This window comes from Octodon degus, unplaced genomic scaffold, assembly GCF_000260255.1.
Source record: "Octodon degus isolate 3935 unplaced genomic scaffold, OctDeg1.0 scaffold00048, whole genome shotgun sequence".
Classification (NCBI taxonomy): Eukaryota; Metazoa; Chordata; class Mammalia; order Rodentia; family Octodontidae; genus Octodon; species Octodon degus.
The window spans coordinates 11,455,422-11,467,505 of NW_004524624.1; the positions used below are offsets into that span (position 1 = coordinate 11,455,422).

The following is a 12,084-nucleotide window of genomic DNA, read 5'->3' on the forward strand; positions in this document are numbered from 1 at the left end:
AGATTAATATCTTATTACTGTTAATATTTTAAGTTTGGCATATTTTTTTAGTTACAGTTGTGTTTCTTATCAGCATAAAATACATCAAAAATCAACCAGGCTAATTTTACTTATGAAATACATAATATTTAGTCAGATTAAATCAATGTCCCCTTCAGTTTTGGATATGACTACTATTGTAAGCAAGGAGGGATTTATCCTTTTATATCGGTTCTGAGTTTTATTTTTTAAAGACAAGCTCTGGGTTTATGACAGGATTGTATCTATGTATGAACAATATATCTTAATTATAGCTCAAATAAGATGACGACTGGAAGGTCTGGTTGGAGAAAGACAAAGAGACCTGTGTCAATATCCAGCAATGGGCTGGTGTTTTTTTTTTTTTTTTTTTTTTAGTTGTGATTACTTAGGGCTCCTCTATGAAGATGACAGGTAGAGATGACAGTTTGGCCAGAGGGAGGAGGCAGGCCCAGGACCCTTTGGTCTTATTAGACCACCTAGGAAGCTGAGTCTGAGCTCTGGGGCCTCCGCCTCAGAGTGCAGTCTTACTTCTAGTGGCTGCCTTGGCAGTTAGGGCATGGCTTGTGGGCCTCTCAAGGTAGTCCCTCTTATGCTGGCCTGACTTTGCAGCAAATGAGCTTTATTGTTGTTGAGATCTTCTTGGAGCCCAGAGAATCAGACTGAGGATCTATTTTGAGGCCATAACAAGGGTAGCCAATTTTGGTCTTTTTGTTTTTTCTCCTTGGTTCTCTCCCAGTGTTAATCATAGGACATTGTTTTTTTTTAATGTCCCATAAAATATCAAGTGAGTAGTTTGGAGCAGAAGCTATCTTTTGTAGCTCTCTTTTTAATTTTTGAAGTTGACTAAGTAATAAACCTATCTGTAAAATAATTTGTCCCCTCACTGAATTAGCATCTCAAAAATAATTATTTTAAGAAATCAGAGGGGTGTTTATCTTTTTTCTGGTAAATAGTTGAAATTTAATAACTGAAGGTTTGGCCTTAGTTCTTTCTAGACCTTTAAGAATATACACTAGAAAATATTTTTTTTTTTTTTTTATTATAATCTCCTGCCTGGCTATTTGGCCAGCAGGGGTCTGACTGTTTGGGCTCCAGTGGAAGCAGGTAAGTTCCTGTTACAGCTAAACCATGATAGACTGGCTGTTTATCTTTTGGTTGTTTTAAAACTAACAATATGACACATTTTCAAATGCAACATTAGCCTATAATGCTGCCTATCTTTTTGTAGAAGTCTAAACTTGGTTTAAGATTAACATTACATAAATATTTTGCAACTAAAGATTTAACCTTGCAACCCACAGGTGAAACTTATTATCATTTAGCGTCACATTTTACATATTAGTAAAAACACAATACAGCTGGCAAACATCTTATTTTCAGTTAACACATAAAGCAGATGTAAGCTTTTAGTGGTCAGAAACCAGTTTCCACCAAGGAACCTTTGGGTATAGCGCCTTAACCCCTTAGGTAGTCTCAGGGTTTTTTTGTTTGTTTGTTTTTTTTTTTTTTGCTCATACAACCAGAGATGTCTCCAGAAAGAAATCCAGCATTTTTTTTTTCTGACCAACATTTCATCAGCCATAGGCTTCAGTGGCGATTTACCGAAGAATGGCTGGGGAAACCTGTCTTGTGCTTTAAAGAGTGGCAGCTGTTCCAAGAGCATTTACTAGCTGGCAGAGTAACCACTATTTATCCAAATTTTACAAGGAATATTTAAAAAGCCTGAACAAGATTACCTAAGCACTTTACAGTAAAGGCCTTATGTTTTAACTTATCTCTTATCCAATTAAATGATAAATGATAAGGAGAAAAGGTCAAATTGTTTTCTTACACTTAAATGTTTTGGGGGGTGGAAGATTTGGCGATGGATGCCAGTGGATGGAAGCGAGTATCGGCTGGAAGGCCTGGAGGGACTTAATGAAATCTTGGTTAACAATCTGGATTTAGAGTGGTAGCAAAGGGTTTAACAGAAGCACATGGTACTATCTTGGTTTGTCTGGTGGCCCCTATGACCTTTACTGGAGAGTCTCTTTTTTCCAGTTTTTTATCTTTAACTTAAGGCAATCTTTTTTCTAGTGTCCCATTTCCTTACAGTAAGCACATTGGTTAGTACCTATTGGTGAAAGGCCTGACCTTTGGTTGTCTTGGGGCCATCGGTCTTGTTGGCTCTGCTGGTTCTGTAGGGACTTGGTAGTTAATTGTCTTACCTTTGATGCCTTGGATAGGTCAATGGGCTTCCAGGTTGCTGCCTTAAGGACTCCCAGAAGCAACTGGCAGTATCGGTTGAGAGTCTCTCTACCCTGATCAGAGTTGGGGTCCCAATCAGGGGCATGAGAGGGAAGAAACAGCATCTTGGTGGTCAAGGTCTGGAGTTGGTGTTCCGTTGGGTCCGAGTACTGTTTTACAGGCAGTTGAGCGTATGTGGTTTTGTTCCTCAGAGGTGAAGAGGGTCTGCAGGATCCTCTGACAATCGTCCCAATCGAGGGAGCTTGTGAGTGGCAGCGGCTGGCAGGTGGAAGGAGAAAGAGAAGGGGAGGGGGAGGGGGAGGAGAAGGAGGAGGGGGGAGGGGGGAGGAGGAGAAGGGAAAACCCGTCCTATTTTCGCAGGACCAAACACGAGAAAGACAGCAAACAAAAATGAAACGAAAATAACAACGGACAAAACATAGACATACATAATTAGACCAAACAAAACGAAAAACAATTAACAGGCGCCCAAAAACAATAAACAGATCCCCCACAATCACGATTTAGCTCCACTAAGAGGCAGGAAAACAGTCAACATGTAACAAGGAGAATCTCAAAGGGAAATGTGAAATGAGAGGTCGAGCAAAAGCTGCTAGCCCCCCATAGTTTGAATCTGTAGGGGTAAGGGGTAGGGGTAAAAGAACCTTACCTAAAGAGATCCCAGAGGTCACGGAAACCTCTACATGTGACCAAAGTCCATAATCTCTAAAGGCAACCAATTGGCGAAAGGGACACTTGGGTCCCTTCGCCTCACTGATAACAGAGCTCTGCAGCAAAAGGGACACCGCAAAAACGGAAAACCACAAAAACAGGGAAGGGGTGGAGAGGAAGAAGTGGCAGGGTCATTAGTTCATTGGGTGGTCCCATTGGGTGGGGTGTTGAAATCAGCAATCATGGGGTACAGAGAGTCATCAGTTTATGGGGTGGTCCTGTTGTGTGGAGGTGCTGAGTTGGCAGTCATATAGAGTTCGTTGAGATAAGGTTTGGGGAACAGATATCATAAGACTTGAGTCAGGAGTTGGGTGGTGTAGACGCATACAAAACAGAAACTCCGCGAGGTTAGAAAGGCAACAAAATGGAGTCAATTTTGACAGGGTATAACACTCATATGTCCTGAGTCTTAATTGACCTTAGAAGGTTAGGGCCAAAATGTTGGCTTTCCTTGCAGCCCTCCTCTTTCTTTCTTTCTTTCTTTCTTTCTTTCTTTCTTTCTTTCTTTCTTTCTTTCTTTTTAAGGGAAGGACCTACAGGGTGTTCAGGGTCTCACTACTAGATCAGACTCATAGTGATTCTCCTGTTTACAGCCTCCCAAGCGCTGGGATTACAGGTGTGCACCACCACACCCAGTCTCAGTGGCCAGCTCAGCATGCCCTGGGGGTGGGGGTGGGGCCAGCAAAGCATGTGGTGCAGGGGATCAAACCCATCCCTACATCTGCCTAAGCAGCAGCTTTAATCTGATGCACTATCTGGCTGGCCCTATCATCTTAGTTGAGACTATCTCCTATTTGGGAGCAGGAATGGGAAGAGGAAGAGCAAGGATTTAGGAGCTTCTTTTAGTTTCCTAATAACCAAATGCTAAGTCATTTTTGGTATCCCAGATCTTGTCTGTGTTAAAATTGATGGTAAAGTCCTATAAATGAGGCTACAAGTGTGTGCCACCTAGTGGTTAGGTGTGTGAAAACATGAATCTGAACTAGGTGAGAGATCCCCTGAGTTAGGTATATTGCAGTGACCTGAGCTCTTCCATATATATGACCTGTGCATTGTTCTTTTTATTTTTAATTGAAACAACATCTGTGGTAGCATTTTACAAATTGAAATTAGCTGTGTCTTCATAAATTATTATTAAAGTAAAATATACTCGCAGTGACACTTTAGTTTCTATTAGATTATTCCTGATATCCCTTATATTTTCAGTAAGATTCCTTCTACTCTGTCAGTGTGTGCGTAAGCAGTGTACATTCAGTTTTAATACTGATGTAAGCCAAATAAAAATTAGTAAGGTCATCTTGTCTTTCAAAGCCGGATATAGTCCCAGCACCTAGGAGGCTAAAACAGAAAAAAAAAAAAAATTACATGAGTTCAAGGCCAGCCTGGGCTACATAGTGAGAACCTGTTTCAAAACAAAACAAAACAACAAACTAAAATAAGTAAAACCAAAAGCAGCTTGTCTCTCAAATCATTATACCCATCGTAAAGCCAGTATAATATTTGTACATTGTTACCAGTATACACTGTCCTTCAATAAAAATTAGTTTTAAGCTAGGTATGGTGGTACATGCTTAATTAGCCTAGCACTTTCGGAGGCTAATGCAGGAGGATTGAAAGTTCAAGTCCCACCTGGGTAACTTAGACCCTATCTCAAAAGTAAAAGGGTCTGGGAATGTTGAGAAATAACAGCAACCCTGGGTTTGATCCCCATTACCATCTAAAAAACAGAAAAATGGATTTCACCTAGCCTATTGCTTATTTATGATTACTGATCACATAGGAAGCACTAGGCATATTGCTAAAACTTGGTCCTGGCAAGAGCAAAGTAGTAGGAAATAAACCTGTAAATACATAAATGCAACAAAACATAACCACTGTGGCTTCTAGTACAGTACTCGAGTAGCAGCTGAAGAGGTGAGATAGAAAGGAAGGAGTAAAGTACATTGAGGAAAGGACTTCACAGGGAGTGATAGTTGAGTTCTGTCCTGAAAGTTAAGAAATTGTGTATGAGGAAGATAATGAGTGGAGTGAACCAGGCAGAAGGCACTTAGATACAAGGTCAGAGTTATACATTCCAGGAACTACTGGTAATTCAGAGAGATACTGGACTAGAAGTGGTCAGAAAGTGGGCTCTGCAAGGAGTCTCGTGTGTGTAATAGGCAATGATGTTTTGTTTTTTTTTTTCTAAATTTGAAATAGGGTCTTGCTGTGTACTTCAAGCTGATCTTTAACTCACTATGTAGCTCAACTTGGCCTTGAACTTACAGAGATATCCTCTTGCCTCAGCCTCTTGAGTGCTAGGATTACAGTGCACCACTGTGCCTAGCACAGTGATGATTCTTTTTTCTTTTTTTAAATTGTTTTTTACAGTGATGATTCTTAATGGAGTTTTTAGCAGAGTTTCATTAAAATATTTTTTAGTAAACAGAAAAGCTAAACAAAAATTTTCTCTTGTGCATTGTAGGAAATGGATCAGAAGAAAACATAACTGGAGGTAGTAAAACCAGTTAAGGTGTATTGCATTAGTTTACACTTAACAATTGGTAGTTGTTGACTGAAGGGATGTAGGTGTGGGGTAAAAGAAGGATAATTCTTTGGTTTCTTGTTTGAGTGGTAGTGCTACTCATAAAGGTAGGAACACAGGTAGAGGAATGAGTTTTTAGAAGATCTATTTGACTATATGTAGAGTTTCAGGTAGACATGGGTAAGTAGTAGTATTTGTTAGGCTGCTGTATACGTGAACATAGAATTTAAGAGAAAATCTGAGCTAGAGGGGCGATTTTAATTTTTTTTTTTTTCCGGAACTGGGGATTGAACTCAGGCCCTTGTGCTTGCCAGGGAAGCACTTATTCCACTGAGCATCTCCCCAGCCCCAAGAGAGGGGATTTTAAAACCATAAGCATATAGATGGTGGTGAATGAAATGATGGCAGTTGAAGAGATCACCCAGAGGGAAGCAAAACTGAATTCATTGACGTACCCCCAGTTTTGGGAGAACAGCAAGAGTTCAGAGAAATAAGAGTGGATGCTAGAGAAGACTAAGGAGGAGAGTATGTCACACAGGCTAAGAAAGATGAGAACCAGAGAGTACACTGAAGTGGCGATCTTGCCAGAGTCCTTTGCCAGAGTCAGGTAGTGAGGTATACTGGGTATAGGGAAATAGGATGGAAGGCAGAAACAGAAACCAAAATGTACCAAAAAAGAGTAGAATATGGAGTATGAGAAAGATCATAGGCTATTCCTTTATGGATCCCAACTTTGAAAGGGAGGAGAGATTTGACTTTGTACCACAACTGTAAGTCAAGTGCTAACAGAGTGGAGGGTGGTGACAGCGAGTAAGTTGGAGTGAGTATAGCCTTTAATTGCTTGATCTCCCCGGGTGCCTGCAGTCAGGACTGGTGTACACAGAGGAAGAATGGCAGAAGGAATGGAATGAACTGATCAAGCTTGCCTCAAGTGAGCCGCGAATGCATCTCGGTACCAATGGAGCCAGTGGTGGAGGGTGAGTACGGCTAAGTTGGGGTGGGGGTGGGGGCAAAAAATGGTCTTTTTGAAAATCCTCACTAGACTAAGATGCCACAGAGAAGAGCTCTGTGTTCCCAGTTAAAACAAAAGAGAAGGGTCATGCAAGGATACCGTATGTACAGCATAGTGTGTTCCAGGGACTTCAGTATTTAGTGTAGCTAGGCTGGAATATGTTGTGCAAAATGATAACTGAGATTGGGCAGTCCACATTTTGTGTGCCATGCCAAAGTTTCTCTTGTATCATATTAAGTAACAGATTTATGTCCCATTTAGGCTTTGGGAAACTGTGAGACAAGCAGTGAAAAAAAAAAAAGGACAGGGAAATATAGATTTAAAGACAATAAAACATACCAACCAATTGGAACGTATGAACATTTAAAAGACAGCCAGGAAAACATGCGTAATATCTGCATGTTCGTTTTTTTGTTTTGGTTTGTTTGTCTTTTTGAGACAGGATTTCACTTTGCTGTTCAGGCTGGCTTTGAGCTCACTTTGTAGCTCAGGCTAGCCTTGAACTCACAGCAATCTTCCTGCCTCAGCCTTTCAAGTGCTGGGATTATGGATATGCACCACCACACCTGGTGTGTGTTTGGTTTTACTGAAATGTATATGAATGAAATAATATAATGCTCAGGATTTGCTTCAAAATAATCTAGTGGCGTGGGAGTGGGAAAGGATAAGGAAATAGATCAAGGTATATTTGAACTAAATTGGCCACCAATTTATTATTGTTGAAGCATTGTGATACATAAGAATTTAGTGTGATTTTGTTTGTTTATTTGTTTGTTTAGGGCTTAAACCCAGGGCCTTGGACATGCTAAGCTTATACTGTACTACTGAGCTCCCCTCAAACCTTGATAGGCTCTCAAGTATTCAGTATGGCTAAAATTTTGAAACGTTCCATAGTAGAAAGTTAAAAATTATTACCTTTCCAAACTTTATTATACATAATATTAATTTGGGAGAATTATTTAAAATGCAGCCTTCTGGACCTCTGCCTCAAGAAAGTATGGCTGAGTAAGGCTCAGAAATCGCAAGTTTGCAATAAGTACCCAGTGTTGAGTAACATTGTTTTGGGGTTTGGTGGGAGAGCTAGGTAGTTTAAGAATGAGAGTGACAAGAACAAATCTGTGTATTTGAACACAAGACACTGGAGCAGATAATAAGGAGGAGGGGAGTGAGGTTATAAGCAGTTGTAGTAATAATCCAAGCAAGAGGGCCTTGAGTGTGAGCAGGGTGGTAGACTGAACATAGGTTAGAGGGCACAGGTACAAGAAATACACAGCATCTTTCATAAATGGCAAGAGGACCAAGACATGGTCCCAAGTGTGAGCAGGCAGAGAGGAGAAGAGGACCTAAAAGGAATTAAGGTGTGTTGTACATGGACCAATTCCCCACCATCCCCACTATGAATGTAATCATTAGGTATTGGAAATATGGACTAACAAAAAGTTTTTTAAAAGGGCATATAGGAAATGGAATTAAGCAAGGTTAATTGATGCTAAGTGGTAAAGAATAGTAAAAGCCAGGTGTGGTGGCACACACTCGTGATCCTAGTACTTGGGAGGCTGAGGCAGAAGGATCACTGTGAGTTTGAGACCACCCTGCAATAACATATAATAAGACCTTGTTTTAAAAAGGAAGGAAGGAAAGGAAAGGTAAGTAGAACAGAAAATATTTCTTCAGTTTGTAAGTAAGCGCCTAAATAATGGTGGAGGTCCTTAAATAAGAACATAGGAAGAGGAACTGGGCTTTCTTTTGCATGGCACGATGAATGTGATATGTGGGTGTTGTGGTGGGAAAGGTAAGCAGGATGGGGCTAAGGCGGTTGTATATTCAGCTGCTGGCTAGAGAATTGGGGAGGTTTGTTAAGCAGGTTGGATATTAAGAGGTGAGGATTACCTCAAGATTCCCTAGCCCCACTTTAACTCCAGAGCCTTTGAATTCTAAATTCTCAGATTTTCCCTTTGGAGAGATGAAAGTAAAAACAACCATGATAGTGTAAAATGATCCGTTCTATCAGTGATAGGCTTAAGTAAATAGGGAAACCAGGAAAGGACACTCCTATTTTCCTTTTCTCTAGAACTGGCCTTTAGGCTCTCTTGTTTTCTTCCCTCCCTTCTGCTGTGCTCCTTCTTCTCCTCTGCTGCAATTCTAGGGTGGAGAGCTCTGAGGAGCCTGTATATGAGAGTTTGGAAGAGTTCCACGTCTTCGTCCTTGCTCATGTGCTCAAGAGGCCGATAGTGGTCGTGGCAGACACCATGCTGAGGGACTCTGGAGGGGAAGGTGAGTGAGCTCATCCATCCTCACTGCAGCCCAGCATCCCCCCTTGCAGTCCTTTGGCTGAGCACTGGGAGGAGGGTGGGAAAGGGGGATCTACAGATAGCTGGAGAAGAAAGGAAAAGTGGGAGTTAGAACAATGCAGACTTCTTAAGAGTTGCATAGTAAAGCCATTGGGATTAATTGAGAAGACTTTTTAGGAAAGAATTATTAAACAAATTGGAATGAAAGGCAGGGCTAGGTTGGCAGACTGAGGTGGAAGGATTGCTCACTAGCGAAGGTCATAGTCTTAGTGACGATCTCGGTTTTCTACAGCATTTGCTCCTATTCCCTTTGGGGGAATCTATCTGCCCTTGGAGGTTCCCGTCAGCCAGTGTCACCGATCTCCTCTGGTGCTCGCCTATGATCAGGCCCACTTTTCTGCACTTGTGTCCATGGAGCAGAAGGAAAACGCCAAGGAACAAGGTGCTAGACACAGTGTCTGTCTCTAGTGTTGTTTGGTCTGCAGTATTTTCACTTGGGGATAGGAAAATGAGGACTAATGCATAAGGAAAGAATTAAGGGATCTGCAAACCCAGACAATACATGTTGATGCTGTTTTATTAGGTTTTTCTTTTTGGTCTTGTTTTTTGAGACAGAATCTTGTTATACAGTTCAGGCTGGCCTCTACCTCATGGTGCTTCTCCTGCCTCAACCTCTTGAGTGCTGGTATTACAGATGCACCACTGTGCCCAGCTCAGCAGAGTTTAGTTTTCTTTTCTTCTTTTTCTTTTTCTTTTTACGAGGGATTGAACCCAGAACCTTGTGCTTGCCAGGCAAGCACTTATGCTGCTGAGCTATCTCCCCAGCCTTAGCAGAGTTTTCAATTTAAAAAAAAAAAATCTTGGAGAAGAACATAGCCTATTTTGCTTGTTCTGGAGTATGAGGCATATGCATGAAGGTTATGGGACCTTCCAAATGCTTTGCTGCATTTATCTTAATGACTTTGAATTCTCTGAATCCGTATAGCTGTCGAGAATGCAGTGAAAGTTACATGGACTGATGGGGAGTCATGGAGAATGGTGTCCTGCATTGTGTGCTGGGTGGTAGGGGAAAACTGACCTATTGGTTTTTAAATGTTAGAGTAATTCACCTGCAAGGATCGAGAAGTGGCTACAGTTAGAGGATCGAGAAGTGGCTACAGTTAGAGCCCTGCTACAATCTTAGTGAAGTCAGCTGTGTTCGTTTGGATGCTGTCCTCTCTCAAGTCACCTTGACATCATGTTTTGTTTTCCTTCTCAGCTCTGATCCCACTGACAGACTCAGAGCAAAAGCTGCTGCCTTTGCACTTTGCAGTGGACCCAGGAAAGGGCTGGGAGTGGGGCAAAGATGACAGTGACAATGTCCGATTGGCCAGGTGAGGCAGTCCCAGCCTTTCCATCTGCTTCATGTCAGGGATTTTTTCCAGGTGCATGTTGTTGGGATTTTTCCTTAGCTCAAAAGCAACACATTCACATTCCAATTCCAGTTTGATAAAATGGTGAGGTATGAGCCAGGTTGGGTACCAGGCTTTGTCTCTGTGAAAGTTATGAGTCCTGGGGTCTCAACTTGTTCTTTTCTTACAGTGGGAAGAGTGAGCCTTTACTGATATACCCCAGAATTACCAAAAAACAGTCACCAGAACGAGAATCAAATCATTTTATGTCAGCCCATATAAGAAGAATTTTAAATAGTGGATTGAAATACTTTGCTCTGGGTTTTTCTCTTTCTGGAATTTAAACAGCAAGAAAAATATATCCCTTCTACTCCATATCCACTTCCCTATAGCCTGCTTAGCCTCTTCTCCTAACTTCCTCTGCAGCTTCCCAATGCAGAGCAGAGGAACCTAAAAGTTCTGCCTGTCCTTTGTACTTGCTGCTTCCTCTTTGGGCCTCTGTAGCTTTGGGAGCTGCTTGACTGGGTTTGATTTTAAAACCCAGCTTATGGCTTTTTAGAAATAAGTTCTTACCTAATTATCAAAACCTTCTTCTAAATAATACTTAAGTCATAATAATGACTACTGCTTAGTATTTTTTATTTCCAGACACTGTGCTAAGTCCTTTCCAGACACTTATTTTAATCTTCACAACAACGCCACAGGATAGATACTGTTACTAATACCCATTATGGACCCCAGCTGACTTTCAAGATCACAAAACTATAATTCAAACTCAGTTGAATCCTAAGCCATGGAAGACTCAATTGTTCTCTCCAAGTGTATCACTCTGCTTTGCTTTTAAATATGGTCATAGTAAGTTTTTAATACTCTTTTTCTTTCTACAGTGTAATTCTGTCTCTGGAGGTCAAATTACATCTGCTGCATAGCTACATGGATGTAAAATGGATCCCACTATCCTCTGATGCACAGGTGAAGATGTCTCTTACCCTGTCCTCATGTTCCATGACAGGGACAGTCAGGAGACCTGGTGGCACTTGCCTTTTGAGTCTCTGCTTAGTTTAGTTTATGAGTCAGGATTAGGAGTAACTGAAAGATGTCAGTAAGTAACACAAACACTTTTGCCTGCCTTTTTAAAACCCTGTTACTTCCTCTGGGGTCCATATCTCTCCAACCAGGCTCTGTGTTCTCATACTGCCCCTCCCTTCCCGTGGCAGTGCTACTGGAATCAGACTCAGGGCCTTGTGCCTGCCAGGCAAGTGCTATATGTCTGAGTTATAGTCACATCCCTAGAATACATTCTGTAAAGTTGTCAGTGAAGTCAAGTTTGTCATTACTTTCCCCAAACTTTCTATAGATGGGCCTTTGTTTGGGACACCAGAAAGAGGCACAGTATTGGAACAGTTCCTTATTCTGTAGATTCTGAGCTGGAACAGCACTATGGGAGCAGAGGCAAATTTTATGACCTCAGGAGTGCTGAATTTGTAAATGTTGGGGGATGCAAAGTGGTTAGACTTCATTGGTTGTAGTTAGTCAAGATTTCTTTGAAATTGTATTTTTTTTGAATTTTTAATTTTTTAGCATTTTTTCCTTTTGGCTGGCTCATCCTCTGGGGGCAGGGCTGGCGCAGCATATGATGCCAGGGATCGAACTGTGGTCGCCTGCGCCTGCCTAAGCTTGCCTAAGCTGGCATTTTAGACTGCTGAGCTATCTCGTCAGCCTCTGAAATTAATTTTAACAGGATTTGACACAGAGAAATTTATAGCAAACATTTTGGTATCTCTAAAATATTCTCCCTCCTCAGCCAGAGGCTGTGTATTGTGTGATTGTTTATTGCTGTGAAGAGCAGTAAGGCTATATTTCAGTATCTCTTTGTTATTAGAGGGA

General features: G+C 41.3%; 1 protein-coding gene across 3 annotated transcripts in view; it reads left to right on the forward strand.

The window, feature by feature from the left end:
* Otud7b (OTU deubiquitinase 7B) overlaps nt 1–12,084 on the forward strand; it is a 69,879-nt gene that overhangs the window by 53,011 nt on the left and 4,784 nt on the right. For all 3 annotated transcript variants that reach the window (XM_004632406.2, XM_023716483.1, XM_023716484.1), the window contains 5 exons: nt 6,368–6,480; nt 8,662–8,789; nt 9,099–9,248; nt 10,065–10,179; nt 11,085–11,169. In XM_004632406.2, coding sequence (XP_004632463.1) covers nt 6,368–6,480; nt 8,662–8,789; nt 9,099–9,248; nt 10,065–10,179; nt 11,085–11,169 — 591 coding nt within the window. The remainder of the gene's footprint in view (nt 1–6,367; nt 6,481–8,661; nt 8,790–9,098; nt 9,249–10,064; nt 10,180–11,084; nt 11,170–12,084) is intronic.